The 22,798-nt window shown below is 46.3% G+C and overlaps 1 protein-coding gene across 2 annotated transcripts; it reads left to right on the plus strand.

Annotated features, from left to right (window-relative positions):
• The first annotated feature begins 1,936 nt into the window (after positions 1-1,936).
• Positions 1,937-22,643, plus strand: HMGXB3 (HMG-box containing 3). 2 transcript variants are annotated; one of them, XM_027715559.2, is made up of 20 exons: positions 1,937-1,956; positions 3,467-3,614; positions 4,017-4,191; positions 4,593-5,156; positions 5,857-5,955; positions 7,446-7,577; positions 9,654-10,060; positions 10,420-10,595; positions 10,896-10,993; positions 11,551-11,649; positions 12,187-12,336; positions 13,966-14,267; positions 15,613-15,740; positions 16,302-16,433; positions 16,700-16,884; positions 17,453-17,672; positions 18,711-18,844; positions 19,238-19,354; positions 19,765-19,974; positions 20,683-22,643. In XM_027715559.2, the coding sequence occupies exons 2-20, from the start codon at positions 3,469-3,471 to the stop codon at positions 21,151-21,153; spliced, it is 3,945 nt and encodes a 1,314-aa protein (XP_027571360.1). In that variant the 5' UTR covers positions 1,937-1,956; positions 3,467-3,468; the 3' UTR covers positions 21,154-22,643. The 2 variants fall into 2 exon arrangements, with proteins under 2 accessions (XP_027571360.1, XP_027571359.1); XM_027715558.2 differs by lacking the exon at positions 1,937-1,956 and adding an exon at positions 2,133-2,343.
• Positions 22,644-22,798: the final 155 nt, after the last annotated feature.

The following is a 22,798-nucleotide window of genomic DNA, read 5'->3' on the forward strand; positions in this document are numbered from 1 at the left end:
CTGTCCCTGGTGACTATTTGTGACAGCAGGTCCACCTGCACACCTCCCTCACCAGAGTAGGTCCCATGGGGGTTTAAGCCCTCCACCTCCACGGTGAACATGACCCACCAAAACCCTTGGCAGTGTGTTCCTCCTTGCTGACTTAATCTCACATGGCTTTTGTTTCAGGGGATGGGGTCATGAAACCTCCTGGAAGCTGATGCTGTTTGAGGGCTGACACGGAGAGGATGTCAAATTGCTCTCTGAAATGATGGCACAGCTCCATAGCACTCACACAGCAACATTGTGTTGATTGAATAGGAGCAGAGATGGAGCCTTGGAAGGCTTTGCAGATGAGGGAGTTGGAGCTGGATAAAACTAACAATAATCTGTTAGTTTCTCATCTATTTAAGCAGGCTCTGAAGTCAGCTCTTCAGAAGTAAAGGCTGGTACCTGCTGCAGTTCTGTGTGCCTGCCTTTTGAACTCCTTCAAAGAGGCTCTTGTACTTTATCAGGGAAATGAAGAGGGAGATCCCTGTGTAATCTCCATCATTACTTTTCATTTCCTGATGTAATGATGCATAAAGTGTCCTGTGGGGAGAGTACCTTTCTCCCCTGTCACAGCAGGGGCTCCTTTGTAACCCTCCTCAGGCTTACAATAGACACCCTTACACAGCAGCTTCCCCTGATCCTCAAAGTGCTATTACAGCATAGTTAAAATAATTTACATGCTGTTAATATAATTTTTTTTCTGAGATAAAGCCATATATATGTCCATGGAAGAGTCGAAATGCCCAATTTAGGAAAGAGTTTGAGTTTCTAATGCCACTGACAGCATGCATGTCTTCAGAAACTCCTTCATGAATGATGAGGGAAACATGACTGCTTTCCTTCAAGATTTTTTCTCTTATTATTTTCAGTTGCTCATTAGTCTTGCAAAGCCAACCAGCCATTTTGACCCAAATATTTGGCTATGTGTTAATTCCAACAAAATTCTAGTGGTTGTGTATTGATCTGAATAAAAGCATGGAACTTCAGAAAAGTGCAGGAGTTGGATGGAGTTGTGCAGTGTTTGATGAAGAACAGACAGTTTGCCACCAATTATCACACATAAACACTAACAGAGCCCAGAAAAGGCCGCAGGACTTCAGCAGAATAAATAACCACTTGCAGATTTAATACTGCCTGTCGTGTCTCTGCTTTGTGGGGTTTATTAATGACTTACTCAGCAAGAGGAGCCCTTGTTCTGCTCCTCTGCCATCAGAGAAGGCACGGAATAGATGTGGTTTACATTTCTCTAAACTTAGAAGTCATCATGTAAAACTCAGAAATAGACATGAATACAGAAAAAAAAAGCCAAAATGTGTAATTTGAAAAACGTGTTCAAGCAAGAACTGCACAATATCCCACTTCCCGGAAGGTCCAAAGGAAGAGGGTTACGGGTGGAGAGCCCAGTGGGGCTGTTTGTTCCCCGGGGAGCAAAACACTTAACTTTTAGTGTTCATGAAAACAGAAAACAATTACTTTGTTGCCTATGGAAACTTTATCAGCATTTCCCTCAGAGTTTTGAAGGCTAAAAGTTGCCATGGGCAACAGAGGGCCAAGCTGATGAAGGGTCTGGAGCACAAGTGTGATGAGGAGCAGCTGAGGGAGCTGAAGTTGTTCAGCCTGGAGGAGGCTCAGGGGTGACCTTATCGCTCTTTACAACTCCGTGACAGGAGGCTGTAGCCAGGTGGGGCTCTTCTCCCAGGCAACCAGCGACAGGACGAGAGTGCCATGGTCTGGGTGACACAGTGGTGCTTGGTCACTGGTCGGACTCGATGACCTCAGAGGTGTTTCCCAACCTGTGACTCTCTGACTGCTGGGACATCACTGGAGCCTGGAGCAGAGCTTCGCCCCCCCATGAGGGGAAGAGCCAGGCTTGCACCTGCTGTGAAGGAAGAAACGCTGCGACAACTCGGTGTACACGCCCGCCAGGTACCACCGACGGACCTCATAACACCACACCGCTCCCGCAGCCGAGCCCTTCGCTAATTAAACACTAATTGCGCCGCGCCCTCTCGGGAACGGCGCAGGCGCAGGAATCGTGACCCCTCCCGGCCGCCGTCCCGCCCCGCCCTGCCCCGGACGCCGTCCCGGCCGCCACTTCCGGCGGCGGCCCCGGCGCAGAGTCCCCGGCGGTGCCGCGCTCCGCCCGGGCCGGGCCCGCAGCCGGCGCAGCATGCCGGGGCTGCCCGACCCGCGACACCGCCGCTGCCCCCCGCCACACCGACCCGCGGCCCTGCCTCTGCCTCCTCCGCGCCGCCGCGCCCCGGCGGGGACGTGAGCGCAGCTCGCCCGCCCGCGCGGCCCTGGGGCTGCCCGGTGAGTGCGGGCAGCTGGGAGGGGGCCGGGTAAGCGTTCGGCAGGGCCGGGGGGCTCCGCTTGGCCGTGGGCCGCGAGGGGGGACCGGGCTCGGGTACCGGGCTGCGGCTCTGCCGGGGTCAGCGGGGCCGAGGTGCGGGTCACGCCAGGGCTTCGCCTGGCACGGTGCGTGGGGTCTTTATTCATAGAATCATAGAATTAGCCGGGTTGGAAAAGACCTCTGAGATCATCAAGTCCAACCCTTGAGCCACTAACACCGTGGTTACCAGACCATGGCACTGAGTGCTACATCCAGTCTCACCTTAAAACCTCCAGAGACGGAGAATCCACCACCTCCCTGGGCAGCCAATTCCACTGTCTGATTACCCTCTCTGTAAAGAACTTCTTTTTAATATCCAACCTAAACCTCCCCTGGCAGAGCTTAAGACCATGCCCTGTTATCTTACTGATAGTTGCCTGAGAGAAGAGACCAACCCCCACCTGGCTACAACCTCCTCTCAGCGAGCTGTAGAGAGTGAGGAGGTCTCCCCTGAGCCTCCTCCAGGCTAAACAACCCCAGCTCCCTCAGCCTCTCCTCATAGGACTTGTGTTCAAGTCCCTTCCCCAGCCTCATTGCTCTTCTCTGAACCTGCTCCAGCACCTCAATGTCCTTTCTGAACTGAGGAGCCCAGAACTTCCCATGTGCTCCCCACGCCCCAGTGGCTGCAGCTGCTGTTGCTGTCAAGGGAGGAGCCCCGGGGATGTGTCGGTGGGTGAGAGGGTTGTGAGGCTTCCTGCCTGTCCATCCTCTGGCCCTGGCGTGACGTTTGTAGCCAGGCAGGTGCTTGTTGCGTGCACAGCTTGTCCTGGGTCACCAAACTTACCCCAGAGTTCCCTGTGGAACTGCAGCTTTGGAAGTGCAGGTGCAGTGTGTTTGCACTGAGCTGATGGTGTTGAGGTTATAGAAAAGGAGGTGTTTTCTTCTAGAAGTAGGTAAGTAGGTGACACGCAGTTACCTTGGCTTAATTAAAGTCAAAATTAGGTGCCAGTGATGCTGCCAGTTTGCTAAGGTGATGAAAAAAGTCTATGTTGGTAGAAATGTTGTGTAACTTGTCAAGAGCATAACACAGAGTGTGTGTTTTAGCCATGGAGGCTCCCTATGATGGCGCTGAAGTGACTGTGGTGATGGAGGAGATAGAGAGCACTTACACTTATGCATCACCAGTGCCATGCAAGAAGAAGAAGAAACATAAAAGTGCTGGTGATCATGGAGAAAAAGCCAAGAAGCCTCGGTAAGTCCCTTCTGCCTTCATTCAGCTCCCGAGTAGGGTATTGCAGCAGTTTTCCTTGTTTCTGATATGAGTGAACTTTGCAGGGCACTTGGAATGCTTCACAGTGTAAAACATCATATGTGAAACATCAGCTTGACACTTTGGGCCTGCTCTGATGTTCTTTACAGGTGCCACTGTTGCTCAGTCTAGAGTTTATGTACCCCAGAACATTTTGCCTGAGGCTCTCTCTCGGAGGTTCCTCTTTTTTCCTTCAGAGGTTCTCCCCAGAATCTTACTTTTCATTTAGTTAAAAAATGGATTTACAAGTAGAATTGAATGAAAAATGACCTCAAGACAAACATAAACCTTGTGGATTTATTTTTTCCTAAGGAATTTATGTTTCAATTTCTGGTTGTGTTCCAGATCTGCTTACCTTCTCTACTATTATGACATTTACTTGAAAGTCCAGCAAGAGCTCCCGCACCTCCCTCAGTCTGAAATCAACAAAAAGATCAGTGAGAGCTGGAGGCTGCTCAGTGTGGCTGAAAAAAGCTATTACTTGGAGAAAGCCAAGCTAGAGAAAGAGGGATTGGACCCGGTAAGTCGTCTTTGTGGCAGCTGAAGACCACTGCTTACACAGCACTGTGTGTCATTTAACTGCAGATCCCAGTTTGTATTCCTGCCTGTAAAGAGTCTGTGTGAGGCCACTGCCTTTGCCTTCTGTTCAGTCAAGGGAGAATGTTTGGAAATTCAAGATGGATATGTCTAGTACCCGCTCATGGTAGTTATTTTTGTGTTGTATCATCAGAGTGAGTGATGGGAAAGTGGGTGATAAAACCAGGACTGAGAGGGATTCTGCAGACTCTGTCGTGCGGAGAAATTCCCAGCAAACTGCTTCAGGAAAACATGTGAACTTTAGGCACTAAAATAGCAGGATTGAGAGCTGAATCTCTTCCTCTTCTCATATTCATTTATTCCATCCTCTGGTTTTCCCAACAGAACTCCAAGGCGTCCACGCGAACAGCAGTAGTCCCAGACATTCCAGGCTTCCGCAAGATTCTCCCTCGCTCTGACTATATAATTATTCCCAAAACCACTCTTCAGGAGGACAGGAGCAGGCAGTCAGTGGAACTATGTGTGGCACAGAGCCCAGCAGCCCCCGAGGGGTTAACAGCTCCCAGGAACATCTCCGGTGCGTCCCGTGAGGCCGTGCAGAACATCCTCTCCGTGGACTCGGGCCAGGCCGGTGTCTCGGAGCAGTGCATTGCCATCGAGGGGCTGGCAGAGGAGGCTGCAGCCTTTGCCCGGCCCGAGCCTGCTGAGGAAGCCGTTGCCTCGGAGGTTCTCTCTCACTACGTTGGCCCTGTGACAGAAAAAGTGGCTGGAGATATCCTCATGGATGAGGCTTCTTTGGAAATAGAAGGACAGCCGTATCAGACGGCCCGGGTGGTTATTGAGGAGACTCTTGTTAGCAGCTCCACGGACATCTCCAATGGGAGCATCGCTGTGGCCCGTCCCCAGGTGCCCGATGGGGTGTCTGTGGTGACCGTGGTGACAGGGAGGGTAAGTTTTTCTAGTGACACTCAGGCTCCTGCCAGAGTCTCACCTGAAATGTCCGAGGCCTCTTTGTGCACATTGTCACATGTTACATTAAGATCCTTGGTGGGTGCAGGAGATCCTCTGTTGCCCAGCAGGGTGGGGATGCTCAGTGCTGAGGAAAACAGCAACTTTTGTAATCGGTGATACAAAAGTAACTTGGTGACCACAGTGTCTCTGCTTCCAGGTTGAATCAGCCATGTGCTGGTATCACTTGTGCCTCAAGATGACTCCTTGAGTTTTTTTTAATTGTTTCTTATAACAATAGTTGTGGTATTGCAGTGCCAATAATTGAGTTCTGCAGTTGGACTACAAGATTTTGGGGAGAAAAAAACAGCTGTCTCTGTGGTCCTGATAGGTGTTTTCTTGGTTGCAGAGTGGTAGAAGGGAGTCTTTTTAAGCTGAGGTGATAGGGATCAGTTATAGAAAACCTTAGTCAGTGAAAAGTTGGATTCACTGTTTTCAATTTCAAGGTGTGAAGAGTTTGGTAGTTTCCAGAATGAACCTGGCAAGGCCATTGCTTTTGAAATGGTCACTGCTCTGTCCTGCCTTCTGGTCTCATCAGTCCTTAGGACTTGTGTTTATTGGTAATGTTAATGAGAGGGAGGGATATGGGTCACCATGTCTGTTGTTTTCTGCATGTATTTTCCCTTTTACTTCATTTTAGGATACTGAAGAGAGTAGCTCCTCCACACCTGCAACACAGTTCATCATGTTACCTTTACCAGCTCATTCTGTTGTGGAGAACCCAGCATCAATTAAATTGGTAAGAAGTTCAGAGTCTTGTTGTGGTATTTTAAGGTTTGGATGTATTGCCATAGGTTTGTCTTGAAGATGTTGGAACGGGAGGGCTTTGATCCTGGTTCAGTTCTTAAAGATAATCCAATTTGGAGTCATCATATCAGTTGATATATTTCTTTGTCCCTGGTTTTATGTCTTGCATAAGCTAATGGGGGTCTCTGACTTCCTAGAGTGTCTCACAGGGGCCTGTTTTTGCTGCCTTTTTCTTCAAGGAATTTCTTGGACGCAGGCAAAGTAGATAAAGCTATCACAAAACATCTGGTCAACAGCAGTTTGTATGTAGCCATCTACATGCTCTACTTGAGTGCATATTTGTTTTCATCCCTTCATCCCAGCTGGTGTCCATCCCTTTAAGGGCAAGACTGTGCTCTTGTGACAGGAAAACATGAACTCTTCAGTCTCGTGGATGGCTGTCACTTGGGCCTTGTGACAGGAGAGGAGCAGTGACCTGAGGTTTTAAAGACATGTAAAAGACTGCGTGGCCTGTTGCATGAGGAAGAATAGTATTACTTCTCTAATCAAACCACTCCAGCCACCTGTGTTTCTGTAGTAATTTTGGGACTTCATTGTACAGTCAGCACTGCAGCTCCTTGTGTTGTATAAGCTAGCATCAAATGCTGTTTTCCAGTTTCTCTATGCTTCTCTATACTGCAGATATTTATAGTGGTACATAGCGTGATACTCTTCCAGGTGTCTTGGGGAGAATGGAAGTACCTCAGGTTTTTGTTCCTGAGAAGTGTCAGGCTAAAATTGGCTCATTTCTTTGACAGCAGCACTTGCATTTCTAGAAAAATCCGTACCTAGTTAAGGAGTTACAGTACAACAGCTCGCTCGGGAGTGTTGAGAACAGGATATTGGGAAGTGCTGTGCTGACAAAAACTCCCACGTGTTGATGCAGTTGTCCTGGCAAAGATGACAGGTTCTGCTTTGGTTGTTTTTATAAATACTGCCTGGTGGTGCTGCTGGTGTTTCAGTAGTTCATAGCAAGTTGGTGAAGCACCAGGGAGTACTCGACCACCGCATACAACAACCCCGTTGCCCCGTTGTCATGAGTATTAATCACATCTCGTCTCACTGTGGACTGCTGTTTGAATCATTTTTATATCATCTTATTATGACTTTTCCATGTTCAAAGAGAACTGTTGCATCACTGTAAATGCAAGAGTAGCTTCTCCAGAGGTTATGTGCATTGCTCATCTCTGCTCTGCAGGTTGATCTTAATTCTGGTTATACCAAAGGCTCTTGTGTAGACTGAGAGTTTAGACTTGGAGTAGTTATGGTGCTGACTCACCCTGATCCAGCTGTGTCGTGGTTGTTCAGTAAAAGGAATAATAGTGCAAAGCTGGTGATTTGCTGAATAACGTTTGTAAAGTGCTTAGGAGGAAAAAGGGAGTGATGAGCACAGCTTTGTGTTTTTCAGATCTGTAGAGAAATTCTTTACAATTCTTGTTTCAGACAACCACCTATACTCGCAGGGGACATGGAAATTGCACCAATCCTGGCTGTTCCTTCACTTATGTCACCAGGCATAAGCCACCAAAATGCCCAACATGTGGGAACTTCCTGGGAGGGAAATGGATCCCAAAGGTAAATTTATCTTTCCTTTCCTAACTTTCAGACAAAAAGTGCTGATTTTGTGAGTGCCTGTGGTATTTCTAGACCTGTAGATCTAGCATAGGAGGTCGGATATACCAGAACTGATTCTTGCACTTGTGTTCCAGTGCATGTGCTGGAGCAAGGTACCATTGCAGAGGACACTTGCACAAAGTGGGACAGATCTGAAATCACCACACCTTGGGTAAAGATGCTGCTTGTAAGGGCATCAGTTAGAACAGATGGGGCTGCATTTGGTAACTCTTTCATGGAGAGGAGACACATTCTTCTGGCCCTCTGCCTGCACAGTTTCTATGACTGGAAGGCATTGCCTGTTCTTCCTGCTGTAGTCCCAGCTGAGCTCAGGAATTCATTGAAATATTTGTTTTGCGGCAATTTATTCTCTGCGTTTGGAGTTCTTCTACAAGTTTAGGTTTCCTGGGGTCTTTCAGCATTGTTTTTTCGACAGAAAGGAAGAACAGCTCTCAGCTATAGTAGATGTATGACCCTTTGGGAGTTTGTTAATAAAGTTGATGTAGTGGAAGCTGAAGTGCTGTTGAGTATTGTCTCATGGCAATGTGTCTGATCATTCACGATGTTCTGGCCTTTGGCTGGAAGGAAATTCCCAGATGTTGGTGGAGTTGGGAAGCTTGTCTGAGTGGACATGATACTTATTCTGCTTAAGTTATTGGCATCTCTATTAACTGTGCACAGCAAAACCCACTTGCTGCTTAAACCTTGGCACTGTCACGGTAATTAGTCAGCTCTGAAAAGATGTGTGTTCATTAAATAAATTTCTGTCTGAAACAAGGCTCCTCAGGCACAATTTAAAGGATGTTCTTAGTGTGAAAATTGGCATTGAAATTTGGTGGCTTTGTGTGGATTTGTTCTGGACCTCCTTTGTTTTGTGTCTGGATCCATTAAACATTGAGGTGCAAGAATTCTTTTAGGCAGCTTACAAACTCTGCGGTGTCTGAGCTGATGGCTGGGCTTCCTGTGTGGTAGGATGCAAATAGTGATGGTGGTGTCTTCACTTTTGTTTGGTAAAGCTTTTGTTTGCTGAAGTAGAGAGATGGCTGACTGCAAAAAGTGTTTCTGGATTCTGCCTGAATGTAGCCTGTCTGCTCCTGTTCAATCCTACATTGATTAGAACTGAAACATTTTAGAGGGAGTTTTCTTTCTGTAGTTCAGGCTTACTCTGTTTTGCTGGGAACACGTTTGCATAAACAGGTCCACTGGTTTTTATGGTGTCATGCCTTTGGAAAAATATGCATTAGCAATTTCTTTTTAACTAATAGTAGTATCAGTAGAACTGAAACTAAATATATACAAAGCTTCCTATTCCTTAGAAAGGTTCTAAGATACCTTTTCTGAAAAAACTAGGTTATCCTTCTGAATATGAACTCTGTAGTGAGCTTAGAATTAGTGTGTTTGTCATGCCAAAAACTCTGGATTCCATTTCTGATGTGTTTTTGCATATTAGCAATTCGGTGTTCATTGTACCTTTGTTGTCCCCAGTACAATGACTTCTGTAACCTTAGTCGTGGAAGTAACATTTTTCTTAAAGTCAAAAAACCTTCCTAATTAGTCCTGTTTCCTGAGTTGCTTAAATGTTTGCTTTTCTGAATGCACATATCCAAAAGTTGCAAATTCTCTGTCCAACTTCCTCTTGTTTCTCAATAATATGGAAGAACAGACAGCATCAGAGAGCTGAAGCCATGAAAGAGCGTAGGAGGTGGGGCCTTGGTAGGGAAGGTGGTGGGTGACTTTGTGATGTTGATGCTAATGGTGATATTTGAGGGAGTTTAAGAAAGATTGATTCTCCGAAGTAAGCAGTGCCTAAAAATAATACATGAAGGGCCAAGAGGCCAGATAAAGTGTTACCAGGGCCTCTGCTGTTGTAGGAGGTGCTGTCTGTCTGCTCTGGTACAATTCACAGCTTAAACACTTGGGATTTTGCTGTTTTGATCCAGCATTAAATAGGCCATGGGAAACATGGCATATGTGCAGGGAACTTACTTATCTGCAAAAGCCTAAAGCTCTGAAATGTGACTTTCTCTTTGTTTCCAGGAAAAGCAACCAAAAACCAAATCTGAGCCAAATTCAGGCACCTCTCTTAAAACTCCAGCAGCTAAAAGAGGTCAGCAGTCAGTCCTCACGGAGCCGACAGCCGTCAGCGAGAGTCCCTCCAAGTGTGCCTTGGAGAGCTCTGAAGCCGTCAGCCAGCTGCTGAATGCTGTGCCCACGGGAGGGCAGATGCCAGAGATGGAGTGGGAGGAAGTGATCATCTCTGAGGCTCACTTTCTTCCAAACAACGTGCTTGCTGAAGACAGGCAGGGTGCTGTTGGAGTGGTGCTGGGTCAGGAGAGCCAGCGGCAAGGAGACGCTTCCTCGGAGCAGGCGGAGAAAGAGAGCGCGGGGCTGGGGGTGCCACCATCCTCTGAGGTGCCAAGTGCAGGTGTGAAAAAGCCAGTGGGGTGAGTCAGTTTTTCATGTTATTGGGAGTGTATGATGTCTATTGTGTGCTGATGGAATCAGTGCAAGAAATTGAAAGCAGTTGGCAGTGCTTCCTGTAAGACCTGTTCTGTTCTGTTTGCTGTGCGCTTTGTGCCAGTCCAGAGTTGTTCCTTTGAGACTTTGTCCGTGAGAGCTAATGTTTTTTAAAGTGACAACTAAATTATAGTCACAGGGCAGATGTATCCTTAGCAGTCTCTCTCCTTTTATTGCAATAACTGTGATCAGTGTGCTAATAAAGCACAGTTCAGGGAAAAGAAGAAAACTGAAGCTGAGGAGGAATCGATAGAATTTTTTTCCACTTGTAGCTCTTGTCTTTCAGAATTGATGCACCAACTGCTACACACAAAGGACAAGAAGTAAAGAGTAAACCAAGACCCAAGCCCTCCTTGCTGGCTGCAGCCAGACCCATGAGAGCCATTCTGCCTGCACCAGCCAGCGTGGGGAGAGAGGCCAGCACTGAGCAGCCGAGCAGCAGGCAGGCCTTTGCCAGTACTGGTAAAAGCAGCATTCTCTGGTGTACTTTGGGAGCTGTTGTCTTTCCTCACCACACTGAACTCATCTCTGTCAAATAATAAGATAGGTCTGAAGGGAGGTGGTGACCTATGCTAGAAAAAAACCCCCCCACTTTCATTCTGCCTGAGAGTGCAGTAAATGGGCCATGAAACACCTGCTTGGGTCATTTCAAGTTCAGAGGAAAGATCTCACATGACTATGGTGGCATTTACGAAATATGTCAGAATGAAACAGTGCCTTTTTTATCACATTTAACCTGCTGCATCGCTTTCCTCCTTCTAGACAAGCATTCCCCTGTGAGAACATCAGGCTTGAAGCCCAGTACACTGAAACAATTGGGCCAGTCAGTTCTGCAGCCACCAAGTGCTGACGAGCGAAAGGTACCTAATGGGTTGTTCTTCAAATGCAAATTATTTTCCTGGTTTTTTGGGGGGGAGGGTTTTGTCCATATTGGGTTTTTTTTCTCTCAGGTGAGTGATACGACCTGAGTAAGAAATAGAGCATAAAAAGGTAGCAGCCTTATGATGATGAGATCTGTGACTTGCAGTTTTTATGGTACGGCTGAGAAGCAGCATAAATGCTTGGTGGGTGAGAGATGCTGTTGAACAGTCCTGCTGTTGGCTGCTTTAAGAACCTCCGAGCTACTTCCAGATGATGTTTTCAGGATCTGCTGGTGCTTTGATAATCTGGCATGCAGTATTGAATACTGAGCTCTTCACCTGTAAAATATGACCGAGTATGCCAAGATGCTGGAATAAATCTGTGTGAATTTTGATGCCTTAGCATGCAAAACACAGTGTCTTGTAGTACTCTGATGTTAAATGAACATTATTTAATTTCTTGGGAGCAGGAATGCTAATAGATATTGATTACAGGATGTATACATGTATTCAGCAGTAGGTGTCTCATGGGTGTTTTTTCTGCTTTCAATCTCTAGCTCCACAGTGCTGTGGCCAGCAGGGCATCTCAGGTTAAAGTAGTGGAGGTCAAACCAGACATATTCCCTTCCTGCAAGTACAGCTGCACCGTAACTTTGGTGAGAATTTTTCAAACGGTGTGACTTTGTGGGGAGTGTCCTCTCTGGGATGAGAACATTCCGTGACTTTCGTTTTACTAACTTGCAGAAATATATCTCATTTTTAACATGAAACAGTCTGTATTTTGTGTGTCATCTCTGGACCTAATCCCAGGTGACTGTGCTCTGTTTTGCAGTCATGTTTGGGACCTTGTTAAGACCTGGGTTTTCATTCGTGTCCTAGCATAATACCCGTCCCCTCCTCGAGTTCCTCCAGGGAGGATCAGGGATTTCTGAATGAATTTAATGTGCTTGTGGTCTCTGGAACTGGCCAAAAAATATTTAAGTGCCAGTTAAAGTACTCTGTGCAAAGTGACAGGGCTTGCTGTTTGACCTTTGAACAAGATGCTATGAAGTGGGGAAAAAATGTATGATAATCTTTTTTAGACTTTGTCTAGAATCTTCTTGGCATAAAATCATAGAATCATTTAGGTTTAAGATCATCGAGTCCAACTGTTAAAAGTCAAGGTCAGCAAACATCTTTCTTGTGTCATTCAGGATTTGGGACTGGCGACATCACGTGGCAGAGGAAAATGCAAGAACCCCTCTTGCAGTTACGTGTATACAAACAGGCACAAGCCACGTATCTGTCCAAGCTGTGGATACAACCTTGCCAAAGACAGGACTGAGAAAACAGCAAAATCCCTGGTAAGGTTCAGGCTGGTTTGTTCTATCAAATGTCAGGGAAGTACCTTAGTTTGCAAGTGCCCATGGGAACACGGTTCGGGTTTTTTTTCATTGTGGTAATCTTTTCTAACAGAATAATGTCCAATTTAAAATACTTGTGATAAAGTTTGAACTGTCAAATTCCTGTAGCAGTGGTGCTTCAGGCTGAGGATGAGTCTGAGCACACTCAGTGCTACCACTGGGTGTCTCCTTAGCTTGTAAATGCTTCTGGTATGTTGGTACGTGCTGGGGAAATCACCCCTGAAGTCACACTTGTTGTGTCAGCTTTGTTGAACTTCAGACTTCATCAAAAAACTCCCAAGTATGCTGTGCTTTGTGATCAGTTTGGGGCCAGTGTCAGTTAAGTTAGTACATTTTGTATTAGAGCTTCCTATTTTTAAGGGTTTGTAGTGCAACTTTGCTTCCTGCCTGAATTTATTTCTGTATGTAGGTTGTTTTTTCTCTGATGCAGAAATATGTTTGTCAGTTGTCTGTTTTTCTGCATGGATGTAAATAATTAATTCTGAGTTTATTTTATTTTCCTTTGAAGTTTCAGGGGTTAGCTTTTCTCATACAGAATTGTCATGTTTTAAGAAAATAAATGAAAAAAAGGAGCTGTCCTGTTCTAAGCTGAAATGCCCACTCAGCATAGAGACAGAATTTTAGTCTGTATGGTAATATGACTCTTCCACTTGCCTTTTTTATTCTGAAGAACATAATTTTGTTTAGTGGTTTTGGTTTTTCTTTAAAAACACAAACAAACTGAGATGGCCTGTGTGAGCACAGAACAGCTGTGTAAGGAACAGCAGTGTGCTTAGCTCAGCTTGCATTTTGAGAGGCATGTGGCTTGTCTCTTCCTCATTTAGTTTTTTTCTTATTTTCTGGTTCTAGATGTGTTCAGCATTCCTGTCACACATGTTGTTGTTGTCTCTGGGCTTTGGACTGATCATTTACCTCATTGTTAGACTAGTCAGAAAACCAGGTTGAAATGCTGGCAGGAGAGTTTCAGTGATTAAACAGGTCAGCCTGTTTGTGTTCTCACTGTTCTCCTGGGACACCTGGAGTTTGGTTCTCCTGTGCTCGTGTATTTTGTCTTGATAGCGTTTGTGTGTTGGAGAGGAAAGTGTTGAAGGACTGTAGGTGATCAATTGTAATTGATAAGTGTGTTCTGTATATCACAGCCCTCAGTTCTCATTTAATACTTGTCTCTTCCAGAGAGATGTGCAGGCTGCCATGGCTGGCTGAGCCTGTTATACAGGACACTGTGCCTGATAACCTATGGAGAATGGCAGTGATGATTGCCAGGATTATTGAAGTGTTTATATACCTGTTGGTGGTTATCCTCACCCTATCCCCAATCCCTGCACTAACACTCCAGTTTGATGGCAAATCTGTGATGGTCTAGCAGAGTAGGAGTTTCCAAAAGGCTGGGGTGTAATAATGTGTTTTTGGTGAAGTATCTTGGGCTTGAAGCTCTTGTCTAAAGTCAGTGATTGAGCAGTAGAGTGCAAAGGTTACTGTGTTTTTACTACCTTTTCTGACTTCTTTGGTCTTCTTAGTATTTCATCCCTGTGCTTGCTGAGTTGAATATCTGTTTTGCTTGCTTTCTAGGAGGTCAGCCCAGGTCAGAATGATGTGCTGAACACCAGCAAGCCCCTAACTCCATCCCAAAAAGAGATCCAGCGTCAGTCCACCCTGCAGCTGCTGCGCAAGGTGATGCAGATCCCCGAGAATGAGTCGGAGCTGGCCGAGATCTTCACACTCATCCACGAGCTCAACAGCTCGCGGCTCATCCTGTCCAACGTGAGCGAGGAGACAGTCACCATCGAGCAGACATCCTGGTCAAACTACTACGAGTCTCCATCTGCACAGTGCCTCCTCTGTAACAGCCCCTTGTTCAAAGGGGGACAGAAGTAAGATTCTGGTTTAGGCTTGTGACTCTTTCCAGCTCGTGCTGATTTTCTGTGTTACAAGTGTGCCCGAAATATTTGCTTTAGCCCCTGCACTGAGGATGGTGAAAGTAACACTGACTGACCTACACGTGCATGGAAAGGGTTTAGCAGGTTCAAAGAGTGGCTGCTAAGTCTAGGTGTAACTTTTTTTTTTTAAATTGAAACAGAGTATTTTCATTAGTCATCCTCTCTTTGTTTTCCATTCTGATGTTTTGAGACTGACAGAGGAAAACGTGTGGGTTTACAGGTTATTACAGTGCATTATGTAATTTCCCTTTTCTCTCTCCCTGATCTGAATATTTCCTGTGTGGATCTTTTTGCTTATGATGTTTTCATTCTTTTAATGACTTAGTGTGTGCTTGAGTGAATCCTTTTTTGTAACAAATATCCAAATGGAAACCTGAAGGATTTTCAGAAACTCCCAGTGCATTGGCTAGATTACCTTAACTAGGTTTTTATAAAAGCCTGTAGGGTATCTCCTCTCTGAGTCTACCAGACATCCTCCTGTTCCCACTGCAAAATGTTGGGGAGTTTAAGGTAGTTTCTTTCTTCCATAAAAATACTTTCCTGATACAAATGATGGATGTTTGCTTTGGTCAGGCTAGAACTAATTGAGATATTTCCAGCAGAGATAGTTTTTACGCTCAGTAATTTTTTCAGAACAGAGCTGTCTTGCACCCTGTCCTTCACCTTGTGACTTACCCGTCTGTGCATTGTAAATCCTTGTCTATGCTGGGCTGCTTTGCAGTGCTCTGCATGTGGGACTCTCACATGTGCCTGCTCAGGCTCTAATTGAACCCCTGCCAGTGGGAGGGAGGTGGATTTGACTTTGATTCCTGTTTCCTCAGGTGGACAGCTGTATTTCTGCCACTGGCATTCTCCTGTCTGAACTTCCCCCTCAGCAGCTGCACTGCAGAGGAGCAGACCTTTCAGAAGCTCTGTGTGTGCAGGGACAGGCTGTCAGGTGGAATGTGTTACTGATCACCATTTGTTGTCCCACAGCAATGGGACAGACACTTCTCCCAGGGCAGCTGAGATTTTTCCACCTCTCAAATACTATGTGCCCGGCATATGGAGCTGGAGGGATGCTGTAGTGATCTTAAAAGAATTTGAGCAGTGACCCAACTCTGCCAGGGGAATCTGTTTTAAAATATAACTTTTTTTTTTTTCTGGTGTAAATGATGTGAACTGGCTTAGACTGACATACTAATGAACTCATCTCAACAAGAATTCTTTAAGTTACTGCAGGGCTGGACTGAAAAACCCGTTGACTTGACTCAGAGTGGTCTTCTGTTGTCTGTTACAGTTCCCTTGCTGGTCCTCAGGAGTGCTGGCTGCTGACAGCTAACCGCTTGCAGGTGGTTACAGCTCAGGTCAAAGTGTGCTTGAACCTGCAGTGTCTGGCCCTCCACAGCTTCACTGATATTTACACAGGTAGGAAAGATGTGAGCCTGCCAACCTACAGCATGACTACAGTCTGAAGCCTTGAGACTGTATCAGGGCACTGTCTTTGCACAGAAGGGCTTGTTCCCATCCCCAGTGTACTAAACTCGAATTATTTTTTACTTGCACTATTCTTCCATTTCTTCTGCAAGTAAATCTGTATTCGTGAGGGAAAACACATATGAATGCTCTGATGAGGAAGATGGTGCCTTGATTCACTGGTCTCCTCCGTGTGCATGGTGAATGTTGAGTTCTGCAAGGCAATCCCTGAGGTCATAGTCAGAGACATCCTTGGAGAGTGCTGTTTCTCAGCATTGGCTAGTGAGGAGATGTATTGGCTGCTGTTCCTTGTAGCTTTTTAAATTCAAAGGCAAGTCCGTGAAAGGAGTTAATCTTTTAGCAGGAAATTTTGCACTTCAGAAGTACAGAAGTACTATCCGTTATCCTCTGAACAGTACTTGTCTGAGTGTTTTGTGTATCAGTAAGGAATATATTTCTTTGTGAGAAAGATCTGGAACCCTACAGACAATAACTGTCTTGTTTTAACTGCAGGCCTTTTTAATGTGGGCAACAAGTTGCTAGTGAGCTTGGATCTTCTGTTTGCAATCCGAAACCACATTAAACTTGGAGAGGATCCCAGAGTGGCCATTTCCAATATTCTCGACTCTGTTCAGGAGCAAACTGGTGGGTTTTCCTTCTGTTTTTTTTACCATAACACACCAAATTATGACCTGCTGATGATTGTAAGGTTATAAAAAGGCAAACCTCACCTATTCTGTTGTGGTATGTTTCTATGAAATCACTTCCTAAATCCAACAGTACCTCCATGACCAGTTCTTTGTAACAGTTCTCTGGAGGACAGATTTGGTTTTATTCTGCACAGGAGTCCTACTACCTCTCCAGTGACTTTAGGAAGTGAAAGCAGTAACAGTGGCATGTTTTCTTTTCAGAAAAAAAACTGAGCCCTGATGAGCAGGTTCAGCTCCAGGAACTGCTGTGCAATGGCTACTGGGCCTTTGAATGTCTTACAGTCCGGGATTACAATGATATGATCTGTGGAATCTGTGGCATAACCCCTAAGGTGGAAATAGCCCAGAGGAATGTGGAAAATGTCCTGGCACTGAAAAACATAGAGGTAGGCTTTTCCCACACTTCACATCCTGTTTGTGTTCAAAGCTGATCATAATGACTTTTGCTGACTCTGGTCTTCGTGGTGCACGATAAGTACACGAGACCTTTGTGAGTGGTTTTCTGCTGATGCCTGACAAGAGGATGTGGCTGGAGTGTGATGCCTGAGCTGCTTCTTGTAGGTGTTGATGTATAGTTTGGGGAAAAGGAGATCCTCTCTCCCTGGGCCACAGCTTTTGTCCAGCAGCCTCAGACAGTAGGGACCTTGGATGAAAGTGGTTGAACTTGGCCTTCTTCCTTTGACATGAAGGCATTCTTTTTTTTCCCCAATAACAGTTTCCTTGAGGTGCTGTCTTCTCTAATGGGGAAAAAAGCCCTAGTAGGAGTATGCAGCATGTCTGGCTTTTCCAACAAAAAGTGATTGTAGGGAACTTTAGGAGACTGAAATCATCTTGTTACATTTGGGCTGAGCACTCTCCTGAGTTGTCTTCATGCCTTGAATTGAGGCTGACACAGAACTGTCACATGAACTGTGGTTATTTGTATTTGACCACTGTATTCCTTGCTCTTTCTAGTTTACTTGGCCAGAGTACTTGCCATCAAGTGAAGTGAATGTAGAAGACTTCTGGTCCACGATGGAGACGGAGGTGATTGAGCAGGTGGCTTTTCCTTCTAGCATCCCCATCACAAAGTTTGATGCCTCTATTGTTGCTCCTTTCTTCCCTCCACTAATGAGAGGAGCAGTGGTGATCAATACAGAGAAGGACAAGAACCTGGATGCACAGCCAGTGCCAGGTAACAGCTCAGGTTGTGCTTGTTAAAGGAGTGCTTCGTGTGTTGGTGACTTCAGTCTTTTGGTCATGTTGAATTGAGAATTGATGAATGCATGCCTCTTTAAAAGTTATGGCTGCTGAGAAAAGGCAAGAATGCTGGGGTGACTTTGGCTGTTCTCAGGCTACTTTGCTGCTTGAGCTTTGACTTGTCCTATGAAGCTTGAATTCACTGATGTGATTTGATGCATTTGAGACATGGGGGACATCAGAACACTGTACCCCAAATGAAATAGGGTCTGACTGCACAGGGATATGTGCACGTCTTGAATGCCAGTCAGGATTTGTTTCATGTTGTTTCATGATACTCACATGTGCAAATTACAGGTAGTGCTTGGTATCTCAATGTTACAATCTCAGTAAAGGGTAAATAAGTTTTTACAGAACTTGAGAAAAGAGTAGGAGAGGGATGTGCTAGTCCTTATCAGTGTTGTCAACATTCAGTATATCTGTTGCATATTGACTGCATATAACCAGAAACCATGAAAGGAACAAGCTCAGATGTATGAGAGCTAAGTTTAGTTCCCTTAAACATTTAGGTATGAGGAAAACGGGCTTTGCAAGCTTAACAAGTGTATGAGTTGGTTTTGCAGGCAGGGCTGCAGCTGTTCTAGAGAGTTTAGCTGCAGAAGGGCTACATGAGCTTTCATGGAAGTGAAGCTCCAGAGAAGGAACCAGGGAGGAAATGTGAAGGGTAAGCCTGGAGCTGCTCAGTCCGAAGGCTGAAGTCACATTTCTCTGTGCTCTTCTGTGAGTCACCTAAAGGTTACAAAGTACAAGATAGGCAAGTGCTTGTGGAGTCTGCAGCTCTGCTGGGCTCAGTCTGCTGGCCTCACCAATGAAGGGCTCGAGACAAATGTGGGCTGTGATGTGCTGTGGAAGTAGGATTGTTCACAGCTTTCTCATGCTGGCAGTGGGTTGTACAATCTCTGCTTCTGTAGTGTTATTTTGGTGACTTCCCTTCCTGAGAATGAGTGCTGAGACTTGTTTCCTGCCTTTGCAGGTAATGGGAGTGCCTTGGTGAGGCTCCTTCAGGACGAAATCTTCAGGCCTGAGCTGATAAACTCTTACAGTGAGGAAGAGCTGCAGAGCTTTCTGACACAGTGTGGCATCCCCTGGGAGGCTTCAAATACAAAGGTAATGGTTTGTTTGCCCACACACAAGCCTGCAGGAGTGGAGCTGTTCTTCACTGTCTTTCCCTCATCCACTCTTGCCATCTTAGGTAATTAACTTCTCATCTGACTGCACTAAGGGCAGGGGTGGGTGCCAGCAAATTATAGGATAATTTACACATGGTGAAGTAAATTGAACCTTTGTGGGCTAGAAGAAAGGAAGGCTGTAATTACCTTGTCACTGGCTCAGTGTTGTGTAATTGCTTGTCATCCTCATGGTGCTCAGTGTGGGATTAGGAAGTTATTGGGTGAAGCGCAATTAGTATTTGGGAGACCTTGCCTGCAGCCTTCTCCCTCTCTGGAGGAGTCCATTAATGTTAGGCACATACAGACTTTTTCTGGGGCCTGTCTTTTCTAGGACCAACTCTGCTACTCCCTCCTTGCTCTCTATGAGTTTGTACAGAATGGGACAAGCATCACACCACCCTCTGCTCATCACACAGGAGGGAAAATCTACAAAATGTGTCCACATCAGGTAAGGAAGGCTGGAGTCAGCGATGTTATTTTCTTACCTTGCTGTTCACTATTTGACTTGCCAGCATGGAACTTCCTCATTAAATAGAAGCAATGGAATTGGCTTCTCTGAGCCTTAGGAATGAAACACACTGCCTTGTGGCTTGGAGTATGAGCAGTCCTGCAGGAGATCTCACGATCTGAAGCCTGGTCTTTATGTTGCTACTGAAGTGGAATTTAAAACCATCTCTTCCTGAACAAGATAAAATGAATGTATATGAGGAAGAAACAGAATATCTTTAGAGAAAGTGACTGTCTGGTTACTGTGTAGTCTGGAATATCTGAAAGGAAGCCTAGTTTTTTTAAGTCTAAATTTTTTTCTGTAAGTTTTCAGTTTTATTGTGCTGATGCTATTAATCCTTTTCTTTCCAGGTTGTGTGTGGCTCAAAGTACATAGTAAGAGGAGAAAGTGCCCGGGATCATGTGGACTTGCTGGTTTCCTCACGTCACTGGCCTCCAGTGTATGTTGTTGATACAGCCTCTTCAGTGGCACTGTGTGCAGACCTCTGCTGGCCTGGCCTGACTTCCCAGATGTGGGGGAAAAACCAGGGCTGCTTCTCTGACCCCATGGATCCTCCAACGGTTAGTTATGTCTTACCCTTGCTCTCTGCTATGCCAGTCCAGTATGGGAAAGTTTGAAGCGAGATTTAAAAAATTTTAAAAAAAAGCATATATAACCTGCATGCTGCCTCAAGATCATTTCGTAGAGTCACAGAATGGTTTGGGTTGGAAGGGCCTTTAAAGATCATCTAGTTCCACCCCCCTGCCATGGACACCTTCCACTAGACCTGATTGCTCAGAGCCCTGTCCAACCTGGCCTTGAACACTGCCAGGGATGAATTTGACCTGATAAGTGTCTCCTGACTTAAGCTTTGCCAGTGCATCACTTTTGAGCATAGCAGAACACATTACCTGTTGCTTGGGGTACTGTGTTAAGTTAATGGTCCTTAACAGGAAGAGCTGTGCTGGGAGTGCATTTTAATAGTTCAGGTCATGAACTGTGGAGCACATCACTTATTTTGACACAGCAACTCAATTCTCTCAAACTACTGCTATTTCTTGAGAAATGGGAGAGGAAGAGGGTTGCTAGTGCCTTAAGATTGTCTCTGAGGGCCTACAAGTGAGAAGGGAGTGTACAGACCACCTTTGTGGCACTTAGGGTCAGCCTGGATCATTTAGCCATGCCTCTGTCCTGAATCATAGTGCTGGTTGAATTCAGCCAACCAGTATTGTCTTCTTAGCTGTGAGCAAATTGCTTCTTATTCTACCTGGAGTGTGTCTCTCCCGCAGTACGTGTCCTGCCCTGAGCTGCTAGACCAGCACTACAGCGTGGACATGACGGTGGCTGAGCACTCCGTTCAGCACCCCATCACCAAGTCGTCGGCGCGTCGCATCGTTCACACGGGGTCGGAGCAGAACAGTTCCCGGGATCCCACGGCGCGGCACCACTGCATCTCCCTGTGCCGGGAGCTGGAGCCTTACGGCACCATCATCGCCGCCATCAACGACAGCAAAACGAGCAACATCCGCCAAAGGCCCATCACCTTCGAGAACCCCACGCACTATTACCTCTACAACCGCCTCGTGGACTTCCTGACCAGCAGGGAAATCGTGAACCGGCAGATCCAGGAGGTGGTGCAGAGCTGCCAGCCGGGGGAGGTGGTGATCCGCGACGCGCTCTACCGGCTCGGGGTGGCCCAGATCAAAACTGAGACAGAAGAGGATGAAGAGGGGAAGCAGGAGGATGATAGAGGTTGCTGAGTAACAAAACGGCCTGTTGGTTTCTCTCTCTGGTCGCGTGGATGGGTGGGCTGAGCCAGCTTCTGCAGCTGTCTGGCTTGAGAGTTTATTTTTACAGGTTGGAGATGTGACGCCGGTGGCTTTGACTGCTGTTACTGACCAAAGAGCTCTGTGCTTCCGTAGTGTTGTGATGGCTGCTGTGAGTGTGGGTCTGTCACCCCCCTTGCTGAGGGCTGCAACCGCCTCTGAGGCGTGGGATGGACCTGCTGTTCAGGGGTGTGGGATGCTGCCCTCCCTGCAGCTGGAGGAGGGAGAGGTGTTGCTGGTAGCAGGGAGTGTGCGTGGTCAAGCACACAGGATTTTTTAGTTCTGAATCTTGCTTGCTGACTTCTTTGTGCATATTGGTGGCAGGGCTGGGGGTGTGGGAGCAGGCATGAAAAGCAGATGGCTACAAAGATTTTTTCCCCCCAAAACATTCTGAACAGATGAATTTAGGACACTGACTCCTGCTTGGAAATCTTGCATAGCTCTCATATGCATTGGCTGCCAGGAGTCTTGAGGTGAGGAGGAGAAGGAGCTGTGCTGCTTTAACACACTGTGTCTGGGGAGCCTCCCTGGAGGCTGCTCTCTTGGGTCCCAGACTGTGGGTGTTTCAGCTGCAGAAAGTTTTGAGAATTGTTTGTCCCTTCACATGAGCACTAATAATTTAGAAGCCAAAACATACAATGAGTGAAGTGTGTTCTGCATGGTAAGGTAAGAACTGACCAGGTGAGCCCCAGGGGAGCTGTGCTGGTTGGGGGACAGTATGAGTGCTGTGCCAAAGGGATGGCTGTGGAAAGGGGAAGGACACTCAAAGACTGTCTTTAGGATCAAGGAGGAACAATGAAAGCAGTGTCACCAGAGCAAGCAGGGTTCCATATTCTACCCTCATGGATGCACTGGGAGAGCTGCACACACGTGTGCAATCTTGGCACTGTCAGGTGTCAAACCTGCCCTGCCCATGTCCTCTCAGTACTATGGGGGTTAGAGGAGTCTCCTGCTGCCCAGGTTGCCTTGTCAGCATCTTGAGAGGAGTCAGGCTGAGACCTCTGCTGCTGTAGCACAAACCTGAAGAACACCTTGGCCTGCAGTTACAAATCTGTGCATGTCACCTGCTGCAGCTCCCTTTGGCCGTTGCTGGTGGTGAAGGCTGGTGGATGTTTGCTGTGACCCTCAGAGGAGAGAAGCAGGATGCCAGACTGCTGAGTTGCCATCTTGGGAGTTTGTTTTGCCTGAGTGAGCAGTGGGGAAGATTCCAAGGCTTGCGGTGTAGATGAAAACTCCCTTCTGTGAAGGGGAACCAATCGAGTACCGTACTGTTAAAGTAAATGTTAAAGTCTGAGCAAATGCAGTAATCACGGCTTGGGGTTTTTCTGTTAAGAACATTAACTTATTATAAGAGATGTTAGTGACTTTTTTCAGTCAGTGATAAAGTTTAATAAATTATCTCCAATTTTTGGGGTGAAACTGTGGCTAAGTGACTTGGTGTTTTTGTGTACAGGACCTCTAGAGGGCTGCAGTGGGAACGGGCACAAACACTGTCAGAGTCTCTGCTGCATTTACCCTGCCCTCGGTGTTGCACTTTCCCACAGTGACCATTGTCAGATGTCTCGTCATCACAATTGAA

The sequence above is a fragment of the Pipra filicauda genome, unplaced genomic scaffold (assembly GCF_003945595.2).
Source record: "Pipra filicauda isolate LSUMZ 115617 unplaced genomic scaffold, ASM394559v2 scaffold344_size1527164_pilon, whole genome shotgun sequence".
NCBI classification, from domain to species: Eukaryota; Metazoa; Chordata; class Aves; order Passeriformes; family Pipridae; genus Pipra; species Pipra filicauda.

Coding starts and splice junctions, on each gene's coding strand:
- HMGXB3 (XM_027715559.2), top strand. CDS start 3,469: ATGGAGGCTCCCTATGATGGCGCTGAAGTGACTGTGGTGATGGAGGAG. Junction 5,956..7,445: donor ACCCAGCATCAATTAAATTG/GTAAGAAGTTCA, acceptor TTCTTGTTTCAG/ACAACCACCTATACTCGCAG. Junction 14,268..15,612: donor TTGTTCAAAGGGGGACAGAA/GTAAGATTCTGG, acceptor TGTCTGTTACAG/TTCCCTTGCTGGTCCTCAGG.